The 18,418-nt window shown below is 44.3% G+C and overlaps 1 protein-coding gene across 1 annotated transcript; it reads left to right on the top strand.

Annotated features, from left to right (window-relative positions):
* Window positions 1–1,319: 1,319 nt before the first annotated feature.
* Window positions 1,320–16,848, top strand: LOC135875609 (serine/arginine-rich splicing factor 7). Its single transcript, XM_065400550.1, has 9 exons — window positions 1,320–1,441; window positions 7,409–7,589; window positions 8,988–9,164; window positions 10,032–10,106; window positions 10,190–10,291; window positions 11,178–11,231; window positions 13,047–13,091; window positions 13,655–13,690; window positions 14,994–16,848. Exons 1-9 carry the CDS (start codon window positions 1,414–1,416, stop codon window positions 15,049–15,051), a joined length of 756 nt encoding a protein of 251 aa, XP_065256622.1. The 5' UTR covers window positions 1,320–1,413; the 3' UTR covers window positions 15,052–16,848.
* The last annotated feature ends 1,570 nt before the right edge of the window (window positions 16,849–18,418 follow it).

Raw genomic sequence — 18,418 nt, 5'->3', positions numbered from 1 at the left:
TATTGTTTGCCTTCTGCATATGGGTCACATTTACAAACTGTTCTCTGTAACTATGCGAGCTAGAGGAACACTTTAAAAAAAATTAAAAAGCAGAGAGTCTTCCCTAATCACTTGCCTCCAGGAGCTGTGTATTTAAGGAAAACCTCAAATATTATGAGAGTAGCAATACTGAATATGGTACTTAACTTTTGATGGGAAGTCAATCATTATTCTCTCAATTTCTATGTGTTTGAATGATATGAGTTTCCAGCAGTGTACACAGGAATAAAAAAATTGGCCGCTTTTAGAGGGGTACTTTCTGTACTCCCCGTGGCTGGAGGAGCTGTGTCTCCAGCTCTCCCTCCTTCTTCTCACAGCTGTCATCTTCTGCCCCTGTCCGCAGTCCCATCTCCTGCCCCAGAGGAGTTCAATCTGTGCCCTTGCTGACTGGGGGGGAGGGGGGTTGTGCCCCTGCTTCCCCGGCCCCCATGCACACTCAACACTCCTGTTTTTGGTATTGTTAGGACTGTCACTTCCCAGACAAGGTCCTGCAAACATGCACATGCTTAACTTTACTGCCATGAGTAATCCAGTAGGGCTACTCACAGTAGCAAAATTAGGCACGTGCATAAGTGTCTGCATGATCTGGGCCGAAATGTGGTCCTGTGTTACAGTGGGGCGGAATAGTTTGGGATGAGACTAGCTCACTGTTTAACAGCTACTTTTTCCTGAATGCTCTAAAATCCACATGCGGAGTCACATTGCCTTGGTAAGTACCTCAAGTATGAGTGGCCCAAATCTGAAGTCATTTGAGCAAGGGTCCCCAAGATACTGCCCCCTCCCCCCCTTGAGACAAATCACATCATCAACATGTTATAGAGATGAGGTGGGCGAGGTAATAGCTTTTATTGGTCAGAGACACAAGCTCAAACTAGGGCATTGATCTCCCATAAACCGGTATCATCAGTTTGGGATTGATCTCAGCTCCAGTGTCCAGCATCAACAGCCCATTGGGGAATCAATAGTTTAAAAGCATGAAGCAGAACAGAGATCAGTTGCCCCACAACTCCCACCCCCCCTCGCTGCACTAGAGGCTATAGGCCCCGCCTCCTTCCTGGGGCCCAGCCCCACAACACCCCCCGCTGCACTAGGGCCCGGCCCCCACCCTTGCTGAGCGGCGCGTGACACCCCAGGCCGGAAGTTCCGGGCGCTCGCGCGCCGCCGCCCTGGAGCACAGGCCGGACTGCACCACGGCGCGTTACTATAGAAACCAAGAACAACAAGGAGTCCGGTTCCACTTCCCGCTTTGCCTCAGCCGGCGCGCACAAACGGGGGGAGAGGAGAGTGCCGTGCGCATGCGCAGTCGCGCTCTCAGGGGCTCCCGGCGCATGCGCGCGAACGGCCTGGTGCGGAGCTGCAGCCGGAGCCGGGACGATGTCTCGCTACGGGCGCTATGGAGGCGGTAGGTGCCGGGCCGCCGTCGCTTTTCCGCTGCTCGGGGCCCAGGGGAGTGGCCTGCGCGGGTCTCGCTGGGGCGGCGCCATTTTGCGCAGGTGGGGCGCGCGCCGGGGCTGGGCCGCGGCTCCCCGCGGGTCGGGGCCGGGCCGCGGCGGGAGCGCCGGGCTGCGGGAGTGGTGGGGGGAGCGCTGAGGAGCGAAATGGAGGCGGCGTCAACAAAGATGGCGGCACCTCAGTGGGGGCGGGGCCCGGGGACTATCTGCTGAGTGCCGGCGCGCGCAGCGCCTCGCTCTGCTTGCCCCGGCCGGGGAGGGGCGCCGCCCCAGCACTGCGAACCGGCACGCGCCGCCCGGCTGCTACCGAGCATGCGCCTGCGAGCTGGCCCTGGCCAGGCCCAGCGGCTGCAGTAGCCGCCCGCAGCCGGGAGGGGGCAGTAGCGCGCGGGGCCTGGGCGGAGGCAGGGCACGGAGGGGTTGAGGTGCTGCCAGGCAGCAGGGCCGGGGGGTCCCCACGGCCGGATTGCACCGCTCAGCGCCCACTGCCCGGGGCTGGGTCCGTACACGGGCTCCCTGCAGCCCGGACCCGGGGCATGGTTTGTGTGTGTCCCGCCCCCCCCCCTCCCGGTTCAGGGGGGTCCCTGGTTCGTGTCTAATCCCCCGCGGTTCGTCTGTCTGCAGAGCGCCTCAGAGCGGGACACGCACGTGTCCTGGGGGGTTCTGCTCTAACCCGGCGGGTAAGGGCCTGCCTTGACCTTTCCTTCCACGGGGACTGAGTAGCTCAGCACCTCCTTTCCCTTGGGCACACTTGTAAGAGCAAATAATCGTTGCTGAAACGGACACCAGCATTCTCCTCACATCTCAGTGTTTCTCAGAGAGCACTGTGTATTCTGACATTAGCAATTAGCTCTGAATTCCCCCCTCCCACTTTTTTTTTTTTTTAAAAAGCACAACGTTTATTCTTGGGGATTATTGGACATCAAGGCCGACAGCTTTCGTGGGTTGGTGTCACAGCTTCTTCGGTTTCTTTTACTCCACTCATGGGGATTGCATTTGCAAGGTGCTGTTTTGTCACTTTCTCCCGGACCCTAATGCTTTTTCATATCAACACTTGTGTGGAACTTGGTTCCACAATATTCACTACAGGCCAGATTTGCAAAGGTTGAAAGCCCCTAGATGCTGTTGAGAATCCCACTAGTTGCCTAAATACCTTTCAAAAACCTGGCCCTCAGGGTACTCTACTATCCTGTATGAAGTCATTCTCAAAAGCAAATCTCTACTTTTTTTTTTTTTTAAGTTACATATAGGTGACCCCCAGATAAACAACAAGTATTCAAACATCATGAATCATACACCCACAGAAGTGATGAAATTAAAAATAGGGGTTATTTTAATTTGCCTTTTTATTTGAGTTATTAGGGTACACTAGCTTCATACTTTTGTTGCCTCGTCCAAAGAATTCATATACACCTCTACGCCGATATAACGCTGTCCTTGGAAGCCAAAAAATAAAATAAAATTAAAAAAATCAATCTTACCACGTTATAGGTTAAACCACATTATATCGAACTTTCTTTGATCCACTGGAGTGCGCAGCCCCGCCCACCCCGGAGCGCTGCTTTACCACGTTATATCCGAATTTGTGTTCTATCGGCGTAGAGGTGTATCTAGAACAGTTGTACATACCTGTAACATTAAATACTGTTGTGGACATCCAGTAGTGAGATTCCCTCCCTCCCCTTATTGAAAACACTTAAAAAAAAAAAAATCCTTATTTCTGTAAGTAATTCCCCATCCTGCAAATGCTGAAGTGCACTGTCCTCTTGTTACTTCATTTGTTGCATGCATAAGTGTTGCTTTTTCTGCTGCATCGTTTACACTTCAGATTGCATATTTTAATTTCATAGCCTTATGTATGCTACATTTCAGTGATGTTTTTCATTCTGACAAGTTTACTGTTCTGCCAGAAATGAAGGCTTTTAAAAAATGAATTACCCTGTTACTCTTTTGTATTGGTTGCCTTTTGGTTAAATTAGAACACTGTCTCCCAATAGGTTTTTACAGATGGATAGCTAATCCATGTTAGTTGTTTGTTATTAAACAAACAAACACCTAAAACCCCACATTTTCTTAACAATGAGGACACAGACTTTGATTCTGGCTAGCCTATTAAATGAAACATTATTCATAGCTTGACAGATACTGTACTGATTGTGTGGCTAGCTCTGCTCCTTTGCCATCAGAGGTACTTGCGTCTATATGTCTGCAGCTCTCCATTTCTGTGGGTGTCATGGAAAACCAGATAAAGCATTTTGAACTAAAGGAATTAATAGTCTTTGTCTCCCTCAATTTGCCTTATCTGCTTTTATTAAGGGAATGTCTAGAGGATGTGAAATTAATGTGCATATATTACAGCACCATAAAACCCTGTGTGGACATTTTCATTCAAAAGTAAAGTGGCCAGTGTTGACAGTAGCAGTCAGGGCAACCAAAGAAGATTGCAGGCGTCCTTCCCCAACACGCTATTAATAATCAGACCTTTGGCTTGTTTTGAACAGTTTTAAAATTTGATCTAGTCTAGGTTATTCCACTTTTTGTATCCAAAGAGTAGGAGTGTAGTACTGGAGTACCTGTCTTAACTTACAGAAAAGCCTTTGCACTATTTCACAGGTATCAATTTTGGACTGATAAGCCACTTACTGAAATGTTAAGGTTAAAATTTAAGGTGACCTTGCTCTTCCTTTCTGTCCTGTGCAGATCAGGACATCTTTCATGAGCTGGAGAATGAAGGCCTGATAGCATCATGCGAGATCCTGCTGTGCATGTAGCAAGTGATGGCATAGGTGTACAGTGATCTCATCGCTGAGCAATGCATCTAAAGTGGTGGGACTCTTATCCCATTAGAATTAGCCAATTGGTTCACATGTTTGGTGCTTTAACTGTGAAGAGTCCTCTTTAATTTCTGCCTTTACCTGCTCACTACCCCACTATAAACCAGATCTTATCCCAGGAAAGTTTGCAACAATACTGCATACATATACAAACAACATCTTTCTTATATTATGATGGTAATACTAATGAGTCTATTATTGGGATACCCACAAAGGTATGAGGACACAGTATGATATTTTTGTTGCATCCTTTCAGCTAACTTAAAACATTGTGATGTTTTTCTTAGCACATGTACAGAGTGCAGAGCTGATCACCTAGCCAGAAACATCCATGAATAGAATGTGGCAGTGTGAAGGATTGGGGACTGTCTTATAGCACCCTCTTCCAGTTGGGCATAGACTTGTTCAGTTAACCCCTTCCCTGGGGGAATTCTGCCTGGAACCTTCTCAGAGCCCAGGGAGGTAGTTTCTAGCAAGGTTAGTTGTGGTTTCTTTCTGTTATTTCAAATCTCCTCAACAAAACAAGATCTAAAGTTAAAGTCTATCCCTCACACCCACAAGTTCATCAGCCCAAAAGTTCCTGATTCTTACCTCAGAGCCTTTGTGATAAAAGGATTTCCCAGTTTGCCTTCTGTCTACTTGTTTCTTGGAGTAGTTGTTCTAGCCTCTGGCTGGTATTACAATGCCTCTGCTCCAGTTCCTGCTCTTCCTTTTATGAGGATCAACCAGTTACGCTGCAGGTGTTTTTCCCAGGTGCAGTGGGTGGGGCTAATCAGCAGTTGCTGGCCTCCAATTTGTCAAGGTCATTTTGAATTCTACTCCTGTCCTCCAAAGTGCTTGCAACCCCTCCCAGCTTGGTGTCACCAGCACATTTTATGAGCATAATCTCCAATTCATTATCCAAGTAATTAAGGAAAATATTGAATAGTACTGGACCCCGGATCGACCTTTGCAGATCCACACTAGATATGCCCTCCCAATTTGACAGCGAACCATTGATAATTATTCTTTGAGTATCATCTTTAACCAGTTATGCCCTTACCTTATAGTAGTTTCATTTAGAACATATTTCCCTAGTTTGCTTATGAGAATGTCATGTGGGACTGTGTCAGAAGCCTTACTAAAATCAAGATATATCACGTCTACTGCTTCCCCCCATCCAGTTAGACAGTAATCCTGCCAGAGAAGGAAATCAGGTTTGTTTGGCATGATTTGTTCTTGATAGGTCCATGCTGGCTATTCCTTATAACCCTATTATCCTCTAGGTTTTAACCAATTGACTGTTTAATAATTTGTTCCAATATCTTTCTAGGTATCAAAGTTAGGCTGACTGGCCTGTAATTCCTGGGTCCTCTTTGTTCCTCTATAAAGAGACTTAGGGCTAGATTCACAAAGATTTAGATGCCTCTGTCCCAATTTTAAGTTTCACTGCAATTCCCAAAATCTCGCCAAACCCTTTAAGCACTCGGTTTCTATATTCTCAGGGTAAAGTTCCTTAGGTGCCTACGTGTCTACCTTTAAGCATGCACACTGCTGCCTTACTCTAGGCATCTGGATACCGATATCCCACCTAAGCCCCAGAGCAATTCACAAACCAGGGAAGATGGTGGGAGGCAATGCTTATTTTGCATGTGGGCCTTATCCTGTAGTTGTGCTCTGAGGCTGCCTACTGGATTAGGTTACAAGCTACCTTATTGCTTCTAGCCTAGTGGTTAGTGCCCTTGCCTTGGATGTGGTATACCCAAGTTCAATTCCTCCCTCAGGCAGAACGGGAAAAATTATTTGAATAGTGTTTCCCACATCTGAGCTGACTGCTCTAACCCAGTAGTTCTCAACCAGGGGTATGCGTACCTCTGGGTGTACACAGAGGTATTACGGGGGAGATACATCAACTCATCTAGGTATTTGCCTAGTTTTACAACAGATCACATAAAAAGCACTAACTAAAATTTCATACAGACAATGACTTGTTATTACTGCTCTGTACACTGAAATGTAAGTACAATATTTATATTCCAGTTGATTTATTTTATAATTATATGGTAAAAATGAGAAAGTCAGCACTATTTCAGTAATAGTGTGCTGTGATACTTTTGTATTTTTTGTCTGATTTTGTAGGCAAATAGTTTTTAAGTGAGGTGAACTTGGGGATACACAAGACAAATCAGACTCCTGAAAGGGGTACAGTTGTCTGGAAAGGTTGAAAGCCACTGCTCTAACCCCTGATCATGCCCCCTTCTTTGTGTCTGTAGTAATTTACCCCCCCCCACCCCCCACCCCACACAAGTACATATACCAATCTAAAAAAAAATCAACATGCAACTCTCACTAAAGAATAAAAACAGTAAGGCATTGATTCAAACAGAGCCATTTAAGTATACAGTGCAGTCATGTAAATTGGAAGTGAGAGACGCTTGCTTGCATCACACTGTTGTTACTAGTGTGCTGGGTGCACCTGTTTTTTGGAGCAGAGCAATTCCATTCTGGGTTGGACACTCGAGACAACTATCTGGAGATCCCTTCTACCTTCCATTAAATGTGCACACCGCATCGTAGCAAACGGATTAAAGTACAGATGGCAACGACTTTGGATAATGCTCTGCAAGCTAAACAGAAATCCGTCAAAATGCACAGCGCCATCTAGAGTCAAATGCACAGCGCCGTCTGAGGACCTGATATGTCTGGAGGAATCAGCTTTGCTAGTTGTTCATTGCTGTGGGTAAAATGTGTGCCGTCATTTTTTCTCCCCTAAAGCTTCTCAATCCCCCCTGTCCCCGAATACATTCTGCGCCCCCCAGTTTGACGTGGACGGGGAAGATGAGAGGTAGAAAGTTGTGACAGGTCTACCCCCATCTGTCACAATTTGCTACCTGGGGTGGGAGTATGGGAAAGGCAGAGACAACAAATTGTGACAGGGCAGCAAAAAAGAACACCTAGGTGTCCGTAACTTCTGCCAGTAGCGAATTGTGATGGTAGCAGTTTGTAATGTTACACCGGCCGCGTTGCTGAACTGGGGAGACGCTGCGGGGGGGGGAGGGAGGGGGCTACTCAGTCACTCAACGATTGTGTGATTTGCTCTTGCAGAGACCAAGGTGTACGTGGGGAACCTGGGCACCGGCGCCGGCAAGGGCGAGCTGGAGCGAGCCTTCAGCTACTACGGCCCCCTGCGCACCGTGTGGATCGCACGGAACCCGCCGGGCTTCGCCTTCGTGGAGTTTGAAGACCCGCGAGACGCGGAAGATGCAGTTCGAGGTTTGGATGGAAAGTACGAATGTATTGTATTTCTGGTGGCCTTAACTTCTCACTAAGGGTATGTCTGCACTACAAGTGCTACAGCAGCATTGCCACCGCCACACTGGAGTGTAGACACTTGCTACAGCAGTGCTGGAAAGAGTATCTCCATCGCTGTAGTAAATCCAACCCTCGAGAGACACGGACGGTAGAATTCTTCCATAAACCTCATGGTATCTACTAGGGATGTAAATATCATTTTAAAAAAATACCCGTTTAAGCTATTAAAATTATATCGGTTAACGGTTTAATATTTTACATCCCCAGTTGGCACCCCGTCACCACTCCCTCCTGCGCATTGTCATGGCAATGGGAGGTGCAGGGAGGGAGAGACCATCACGTGATCTGGGAGTATTATGGTGGTGGGGAGAACCTGTCAAGTGACTGGGAGGTGTCATGGCGATACCAGTCTCCCCTGTCACGTGGCCTGGTCTCCCTCGGTGCGTTGCGGCACTTTGGCTAGTTCCGGTCACGTGCCCCTTGCTGTCCAGTTCCCTGGTCGCCCCATGGGCCAGGAGGCGGAGAGACCTCCCTAGTAGCGGCAGCCGCCGGACTTCGTGCCCAGCACCACCTGGCCCCTCAGCCCGCCACGCCTGCATCATGTGGCAGTAGCGAGCGGCGCCCTAAGTAGCCGCCCACACGGTAGGGGTCTGGATGGTGTCCAGGGCTCGGCATAGTCTCCCGAGGTGGTGAGGGGTCTCGCGAGGGGCTGGGCCAGCGGGGGGTGGCAGCTGCTCCGCAGGCAGGGGGCCCGTGTCTGTGGAGGATGCCATATGCCCGGCCGGGGTTGCTGTGCTTGCTCCTGGTGGGGAGCGAGGCACCCAGCCCTGGGAGCCGGCGTTGATAGCCCAAGAGCACAACGTGTTCCAACCGCCCCCGGCCCCCGCTGTGCCGGGCTCTCAAGCCATTGCCGTGCAAGGGCAGCTCGGCTTGTCCTGCCCTGGGCGCTGCCGCTGAGGGGGGAGTAGGATGAGGCTAGGGAAGAGCCGGATTTGTTAATGCACACGGTGTGCTCGGACCTGGGAGCAGGGCAATCTGTTTTAAACGTTAACTGCAGTATAGTAACGGTAAGACTAATACTTATCGGTTAACCATTTGACCGTTTAATATTTTACATCCCTAGCGTCTACAACAGGGCTTGTGTAGGCTTAATTACATCTCTCGGGTGAGAATTTTTCACACCCCTGAGTGACATAACTAGGTTGACCTAAGTGTGAGCTGTAGACCAGGGTTTAAAAGATGTAGCTCTTTTACAGTAATGGGATTCTCAAATTTTAGTGGTTCTTTAGAGATTGGCTTTCTTATTTTATAGGCGTTAGATAAGGAAAAATACCAGATTATTAATTGATATTTTGCATATATCAAATTACAGGGTGATTTGTGGCTCCCGAGTGAGAGTTGAGCTGTCAACAGGCATGCCCCGCCGCTCCCGCTATGATAGACCTCCCGCACGGCGACCATTTGATCCCAATGACCGGTGTTACGAATGTGGCGAGAAAGGTCATTATGCTTATGACTGTCATCGCTATAGTCGTCGGAGGAGGAGCAGGTATGTGTGTGAAAGGAGTGATTGGTTCTTTTCACCAGTTACTGTTGTAGTTGTTAGCCAAGAAGAGAATGTTATGCCAGTTTAATTTAACTTTAATGCTGTAATTATACAGGCATATATTACAATTTGTTATTTCATATAAATGTTAATATATTAATAATCAACCTGGTCAAAACCTTTCAGGTTTCTTCGTTTGAGTCAGTCGCCTTGATTCAGAATGTCACGAGCCTTAAGATATCATGCTGAGGCGCCTTGCAAAATCCGACAATTAAGATCCTCCTAGACCTTGAGGTGATCAGCATAAGAGGCCAGATCCCCTCGAGCCATCTACACCTAGCTTCACCTTATTCTTTAAAGGGCAGAAAATTTGAGACGGTGATCGCCGTAACAGTAAATTTGGCTTTCAATTGGGGCCCCCCCCCTCCGGTTTAGAAAGAGGAACACCAGATTGACCACATTCCCACCTAGAAAAATCTTCTTGCGTCAATCAAGCCTCACCCTGGCTCATTTGGCTGTCAGTTTGATCGTCGTTAGATTGAAGAGAACACCTAGATGCAGCGATCGGCTATAGATACTTCTAGATCGTCTAGATCTGCTAGACCTTGGGCCAAAGAGGGTCGACCTGCAAACTTGCAAGGTTTATTTTAATACACATTACAGTGTTTTATATTATAATGTAATTCTAAATGTAATTCAGCTTAACATCTTTTCTAGGTAGTAAAAATACTCAAAGCAAATAGGCCCTGAGTTTTTCCAACTGACAGACACTAATTTTTAGTTGTCTGAAATTTTGACTTCAGCAGAGGCTCACGTGCGCTAATTGCTAAAGTTGTTTTCTAATACTTATTTTTTCTAACCTAACATTAGGTCACGGTCTAGATCTCATTCAAGGTCCAGAGGAAGAAGGTATTCTCGGTCACGCAGCCGAAGCCGTGGTAGGAGGTGAGTTTCAGGCTGTCTTGTGCTTCCCTTTTTTAAGAGATGTCAAACATTGCATAATTATATTTTTAAATTTTTCTCTGCAGGTCCAGGTCAGCGTCCCTTCGCAGATCCAGATCTGTCTCTCCTCGTAGATCTAGATCAGCCTCACCCCGCAGGTCCCGATCGGGTTCTTTAAAAAGATCAAGGTAATTGTTGTTATGCACAATAATTACCAGATCATGTTTTTATTAAGGTGGTAGATTCAGAACATATTTCTGGGAAGTGTAACTTTCTGTGTTTGCAGAGCAAACTCTTTGAAAAGGGCCTGACAACCCTCAAGACCGAACTATAATTCCTTTAAAAGGGCTATGGGGGAAAGGACAGTTACCTGTTCCGTAACTGGCGTTCTTCGAGCTGTGTTGCTCCTGTCTATTCCACAGTAGGTGTGCGTGCTCGCCACGTGCACTGGTGCTGGAAGTTTTTCCCTTAGCAGTATCCGTAGTGGGGGAGCACCGCTGCAACCCCTGGAGTGGCGCCGATATATCGCGCCATAAAGGGGGCTGCGTGCTCCCCCCACCCTCGGTTCCTTCTTGCCAGACAACTCCGACAGAGGGGAAGGAGGGTGGGAGGTGGAATAGATAGTAGATAGTGTAAAAAGAGTTTTCTGAGGGCTTGTTTACACAGAGCAGAAATGTGCACTACTGCAGTTTGACTTCTAAAGAGCATTAATATGTTTGTGCGTTAATTGGTCTGGGTAGACCCTGCTGGTGCGCACTAAAGGTTCTCTGGTGTGCTTTAACATAGTGCTGTTTCAAACAAAACCAGGGGCTACACGGACAAATTAATGTGCAGTACATTACCCCACCATGTAGGCAAGCACTGAGCTTTTGGGACTACCTGGTTAAAGCTATAGCCTTATTCTGTGTATCTAGGTGTCTGTTCGGATTGTCCTATGCACCCTGTAGGACCTGTGATCTTGAAAGTTATCTTAGCACCAATCGGCAACAAGGCTACTTTGATAGGCTACTTTAATCATCTTAATACTTTCTCCTGGAGCTGGATTGGTTTTTATTAGTTTCTTTTCAAACTTAGATCTAGATCCAGATCACGATCAAGATCCAGGTCCGTTACATGGCCAAGAAGCAGGTAAGATCTTTGACAGAATTGATTAAAGCAACTAACTAATAGCTGCAGGCTGAATTAACTTGTGCAAATGCATTAATTTTTTTCAATTCTAAGTAAATGCTAGGTGCTGTCTAAACTCCTTTTCCAGCAAGTTTGGGGTATGAAGTGTTCTAAAATTGTACATCATAGTCTTATTTGTAATAGATTTTATTACTTTACCTGCAGTTTTACAGGACACCTTAGGTCTAGATCTGTGATGGTGAACAATAGGCAAACCTTCGGTACATAAACCAGTTGTGACTAGTATGCATGTACGCCAGTTAATATGTATGAGAAACACATAAGTCACCTAAAACTGAAGTAAGTTCTAGTACTTAAATGCACCTTGCCCATTTGAGATCATAATTCCTTCCTGCTTCTAACCTGCAGGAAGTCAAAGCGTACTTTTGTGCTGCTACTTAAAGCATCCCCCTCCCAAGGATTCTCCATGCCAGATTCTTGGTATTCTGTAGTGTCCTGGGTACGTGACCAGGACAAGTGCATGAAAGACTCACCAGTGCCCAAATTCTTGGTTACTGCTGACTCAGACTGTCTGAACACTGATCTCTGAACGGTACTGGGCAGCAACTGTTAGTTGTGGTACCTGAATTAAATTAAAAGGTGGCATAATAGCGTGGAGGATTGTTTTGTACAGAATGGAATTAAATTTCTGAAACCAGATCTAAAGAATTGTGTGTAAAATGTTTCATGCCTGAGTTCTCATTAATACTTCTGTAATGAGTAGGTCTAAGCTGTAGTCCATGCATGGGTGTGCCATGGACAACAAAGCTGGCTTTCGTGGAGCAGGTCTCCTGCTGTCTGTTATGTAAAGATAGAACTAAAATTTGGGATTACGGATGATGCTGTTCCAGTCTCTGCTCTCGACTACATCTGTTGGTTTTGCTCCCTGTCTCGAAAGGCTGCAGAATTAAAGAAGAGCTCTCTCCTCGCTGCATCTCTTCCATTTCTTCTAGCAGCAGCTAGAAACGCCCCAAGAAAGGACATTAAGGGATGCAGTGGTTGAATGACTTGATGTGTTCTGCTGACTGAACTCAATGTAATAGTTCAAGGTTTACCTAAACATAGCGATCACAATCCTGACAACATCAAAGCTTATGAAATGCTGAAATAGTTGAGGAAAGGCTTGAATACTGGAAAACTAAAATATTATTTGTTGATGAAACTATCTAGAAAATTCATCTACTTTCATGGACAACATTGGTAACATTGAAGTGCACTTCAAACTTGTTCCAATGTAGCTGGCATATTTGGAAGTCTTTTCAGAACAGTTAACTTTCCATAGCTAGAAAACATGTCACACTTTCAGCAGACACTCTTAACCAAGGTTGAAGATTTCAAGTGGTGAAGGTGTTAACATTGAAATGATGATGGTTAAGTTGCAGGAGAGTACTGTCTGGAAAACAGCTTGGCTTTTAGGTGGAAGACATCCATCCCAATGGAATCTTGCCAGTTTGGAATACAGCACTCAATTGTTTTTGTGAAAATACTAGTCATAGCTTCGATTGGACAATGTACTCATATGAACTGTCTCAAGTAATATCTAGAATAGGTTGATGAATGACGACTGCAGCATGTGTGGTACTGAATTAAAAAAAGCTGTCTTCTGAAACTTAACTGCAAAAGTCCCACACACGGGTGGATTTCTGCCTGTCAGTTACTAGCTCTCCACAGTTTTCTTGGCATGTAGTATGAATTTCATTATCACTGGTTTAGGTAACTTCACTGTACATGCATCCCACTGGTGCCTTGCTGAGCCTTATTTCTCTCCCATTGTAGGTCTGGGTCCCATGGTAGATCTAAATCTGGCTCACCTGCTAAAAGGTGAGCATGTAATGCTGAAACCTGCACTAGACCTTTTAGAAGTCAGTATTGCTTCGTCATGATTCACAAAGCCCTTTGCTTGGACCAATATTTCACTTGTATTTGAAGGATGTTATTGCTAAGTTTTAATAGTTGGGATTTTTACTTCAAAGGTCATGAATATTTAGTGAGATGGGGGAGGGGGGATTTCCCTACCCCATCTTTTTGTTTTAACTGTTTAGTTTCCACCACAGTACTGATTCCTCTTACTTAAACTTGTTCCTCTCCTCCACCCCTATATCACAGAATTGTTGTGACAGTTAAATATTGTTCTTAAAACACCTAAAATGGTTTGCTGCAAAGGCATATCTAGCTCCAGCTGTAGTAGGGATGGTGGGGATTAATTTGATGCCCCTACAAATCCTTGTAAAAGATTTTGGACATGTTGTCAGTGATACCTATATAAAATGCTGACTAAGGTTCTGGAGATTTTCTCACTATTTTTAAGTATGGGAGAAATTGTTTTGTTATAATGTAATGTGACTTTATTAAGTTGTCACTTAGTATTTCTTTCTGTTTTGCAGCCGATCAAAGTCCAGATCCCCCTCTCCAAAGAGAAGGTAAGTTGAATCTTGCTACTAAAGACTGCTGGGTGTAGCACATATTACCGTGTCCTGTCATCACTACTGAAAAGTCAGCATTTGCCAGCACTGAAGTTACTGGAACTTTTCCCTTTACTTAACTGTAAGCAGTAAAAGGAATATTTTGGAGAGACTGGGCTTCCTTAATGCATATGACACTGATTACTAAAGTGAGGCACCCAGAGGTAAACTGCTCCAAAGAAAGTGGGAACATGGTGCGCCATGAAGAGCTTGTCTTGGGCTATTTCTGTTGGACTTCCATCCTCTGTAAAGGTTTAATTGAACTGAGATCCATGCAAGAGGATAAGCAAAAGCACATTAAACTTCTGGGCAAATAATCACAGGGAGAATCCATTTTAAACAGTCTATTTAAAAACTCCAGTGACTGTAATGAGACTAACTTCTTTTGTAGAAAGTGCAATGGGCTACTTTTGGCTTACAGTTAAAACCTTTTTCAGAAGGACTGAACCCAGTTTCTCAAGGGATGTTTGTAGCCAGAGGAAAAATCTGAATAATACTAAGGATAGTGGGAAATGGAAATGGCTCAGAGTAAAGCTGGAAACCGATTAAATGTGTGAAACAAAACAAACTAAAGACTTCTTGTAACAAACACCAATGGACTCAAACTGCTGTCGTTCTTGCTGCTGGCTCTACCTTAACAAATAGCTGCACAGTCTGCTGTTCCGACATGGTAATAGCAAGATGAAATTCTCTAGTTTCCTTTTGTAGCCCAGATCAGTTCTTATTAGAACTTCTGTATGTTTTTATGTAATTAATCACTAGCCTTGTTTTTTCAATTTTAGTCTGAGCCATTTATAACCATTCTCCATTAACTTGGGTAAGTATGCTCTTCTGAACACTTGGAGACAACTCTTCCAAGCTTGGTAAAAATCTCCTGAGGGAAGGAGTGCATGGGAACTGGAGTAGCTTGTAACATGCCACACTGAGACCTTGTTTGTAGTCTTCCTTTTCCTCCTTACTCTGTTCTCTTCCTCTTATTCTTTTGGACACTTTAGAAAAGACTGTCAAATCTTAAAGATGCATTGTTTATTAATTAAAAAGACTAATGACTCTATAGCAAACTTGAGATTTCTTACATCCTTGAGGATATCATCTAACAGTGTATGTTTGCAAGGTCTGTTTTAAAAGAAAAACTAACTCACTAAACTCATCAGTGCTGGGAGGAAAGGGCTTTCTGGGTGTGGTGAGTGGTGTTGAATCTGCAGTTCCAGATGAATATTGAAGTTATTCCAACTGACTTCTGTTTTCTTTTCACTTTCAGTCGTTCACCATCAGGAAGCCCTCGAAGGAGGAGTGCAAGTCCTGTAAGAATGGACTGAAATTTCAAAGTTAACCTTCTGGGAAGAACGTTATTTTGTTTACATTATTATAAGGGATTTGTGGTGTCTTTGATGTAAATGGTAAGGGCTTAGTTCTAGAAGAGTATTTCAATCTGATAACAATTGACATGGATCTGGATCATTTAAATTCTGCAAAGTCACATCAGTAGACTAGTGCACAACTTGTTTTGTTGTATGTATTAACATCCTGTGATCTGAAAATGTGGGACTCTTTTATTGCCACGTTTTTTATTGCCTCATTGAAATAAAATGTGTATTTCTAACTAAAAACCTCCTTGTGATGCCCTACTGCTTAACAAAAAAAAGGTGGCTACCATTAGCCTACCCTAAACCAATCATATTCTTCCCAGTTTATTTTAAATAGTCTCTAGTTATGTGAACTTGTTATTGACGTTAAATGGATGACAAAATTTTAAACAGTGACTAAAAATCCTTGATATCTCAGTTGCCATAACTTCCTGTAATACCATTTACATGAGCTCTCTATTCATTGTAATCTTCCAATGTAGAGAGAGTATGAATTTCTAATGTCTAAAGTTTATTTACAAAAAGTAAAGCCTTTCTTATCACAAAGCAGAAGGGCACAAGCACAATATTTGCACTGCAGGTTACCTTCAAATAACGGTTCATGTTCCGAGAGAAAAGGTAGCTATGTTGCTCTTTCTCTACCACAACCCATTTATGGTCAGTTAGTCTAACCTGAGAAAAACTGAGTGAAACTGAGAACTGTTCTGCAACACAAGTTGCAGTCCTAAAGCAGCCTGTACGCTGGTAGACAAAACCTGTTTAGATATTGGTAAAATAAACTCTATAGTGCACACAGCAAATATGTGGTTGAAGAGCTTAAAATGAATCTTATGTGAAACTCCCTAAAGCCATGTTGGTCTGTAGCCAGGAGTTGCATGGGGATCTGGCATTTCGTGTTGAAACTGAGCCTGGCTGTCCATAGGTCTTATCTGATTGGCAAAAATAGTGTTAGACTGCCAGCTTCCTTCTTAATAGATATTACAAATCTCCAGGTTTTTTTTTTATTCTGGACTACTTTATTTAATGTAGCTAGATGTCAGTTTCAACATTTAAAGAGAACTGTTAGGGTTTTCTAAACATCCACTGAATTTGAAAGAGCAGACTTGTTTGGGCTCCTAATGAAATGGCTAATGGCAGATTAAAAGTTTACAACTTGTAAAAGCATCAAGTTATTAATGTAGTACCTTAAATAGCAAAATGACCTTTTGGACCAAAAGACAAATTTTGGGTAACCCATAATTTTCAGATAACAGACTTCTCATTAGACTCCACTTATGTCTGGTAGATGTTAGAACCCTTAAGTAGTCCCCACACTCTGAAAATGTTACACTTGGCAGCTTTATTTCTGAAGTGTACTAGCCACTTTCCTAGTGTTGACGTCTAGTCTTGATTTTTCTGGTGTTTGATTTCCATACGTTCAGTGCATTGCTGCCTAGCAACAGAAGCATCCACTCCCAGTACTAATTATGCTGTGATTAATATTCTGCTAATATCCATAAAACAAGACTGCAAAATGGGGAGCAGGAAATGACAACATTGTATGATTCTCCTGGAATAATTCAGCAAATATACCCAGAAGCCATTGCTTAGGATGACATTCATCAGTATAGACTGTCCATTGTCTGGCAGTTTTACAGTGTAACTAGTAAAAGTGCCACATGGAATGATGCTATTGCATTTAATGAGCTCTTTCTCTTCTGTACTGTTAAGACAAACCTACTCCACAATAAACATGCAAACTCTACAATTACTGTACTGGTACATCTCTTCTGTCTCTCCGCTCCTCCAGAGCAGCATAGAAAACAGAGCAGCGGGGACTGCATTGCCTTAGGATTTAAGAGTTTTAACTGTCTGTCATGGGAGTACTTAAGGAACCAGGGTATATGCGGGCAGGACTGTTCCAAAGAGAAGGGTTCCCCCTTCTCTGGTAGGGGGCAATAGTGCCCAAAGAGTGGGCAGCGCAGACTAAAGGAGCTGTGGCCAGAGATGTGCTGAAATACAGTGCATCCCTTCTGGAAACAAAAACTGGCAAGTAGTAGAAAACCTTAAGAGCATCTGGTGGTGTGAGCAGCTGGAAATGCCAGTCTAGTTATTGCTATTAACCACCATAGCAGTTTAAGGGCTTGTGTACATGAAAAGTTGCATGAGCTTAAGATGTGTGAATGTAAAGCTAGTTAAACCTGTGCAAACTCCTGTGTGGATGCTCCTTGATTCTGGTTTGGTGTTAACTGGTTGGGAACCGGTTTGACCTAAACTGGAATGACAAACCGTTAAACTGAAACATGTGTCAGCACAGAGCTTTGCTGCACTAGTTTAACACTTTTTTTTTTTTTTTTTTTTTTTGGTAGTGCAACTTGTGCATGTAGACCAAGTTCAAGAGGAAACTAGCTGCCCAGGAAAACCTGCAGGCTTAGAGCTGGGAGGAGAATGTTCAGTGGGAGAGAACCAGGCAACAATTCGAGCTAGAAGTAGGGGCTGAGTGGGAATTTACCATGTGTGAGGGAGTTGGGTGAGCTAGTTTACATCTGCTTGAAAAAGGTAATAGTGTTGATACAATATACTTAGACTTTGTAGGACACTTGACTCGGTACTGTACAACACTGTGGTTAAGTTAGAATGATACAAAATCAAAATGGCACACATTAAATGGATTGAAAACTCTCTTGCTAATAAGTAGGGTCCTGTGGGGATTGGTTCTTGGTGCTTTGCTGTTTATTTTTATCACTGACCTGGAAGAAAAAGCATTACTGATAATTTGACAGATGACACAAAAACAGGAGTGGTTTGGTAGTAATAATGAAGAGGACATTGATAGAGTGCGTTCTGGATTGCTTTGTAAACTGGACACAAGCAAACTATGCATTTCAGCATAGCCAAATCTAAAGTCATACATCTAGGAACAAAGAGCCAAGGCCATGCTTACAAGGTGGGGGAGTCTCCTAGGAAGCAAAGGTTTGGGCTCACAGTGGATAATCAGCTGAACATGAGGTCCCAGCATGATACTGTTGCCAAAAGGGCTTGTGACCCTTGGATGTATAAAGGGGACTATGGACTTAGGGAGGTTATATTATCACTGTGTTTGGCACTGATGTAACTACTACAGGAAGACTGAGTCCAGGTCCAGTCTCCACAATTCAAGAATATTCAAAAATTGGAGAGGGTGCAGAGAAGAGCTGTGAGAATGATTAAAAAACATGCCTTATAGTGAAAGACTCAAGATGCTCAATCTGTTCAGCTTACTGAAGAGAAGATTAATGGGCAGTTTGATCACAATCTGTAAGGACCTGTGTAGGGAACAGGAACTTAATAAAGGGCTCTT

The sequence above is a fragment of the Emys orbicularis genome, chromosome 3 (genome assembly GCF_028017835.1).
Source record: "Emys orbicularis isolate rEmyOrb1 chromosome 3, rEmyOrb1.hap1, whole genome shotgun sequence".
Taxonomy (NCBI): Eukaryota; Metazoa; Chordata; order Testudines; family Emydidae; genus Emys; species Emys orbicularis.
Note: the sequence above shows the minus strand (reverse complement) of the source record. Positions and strands in the feature narration are given on the sequence as shown.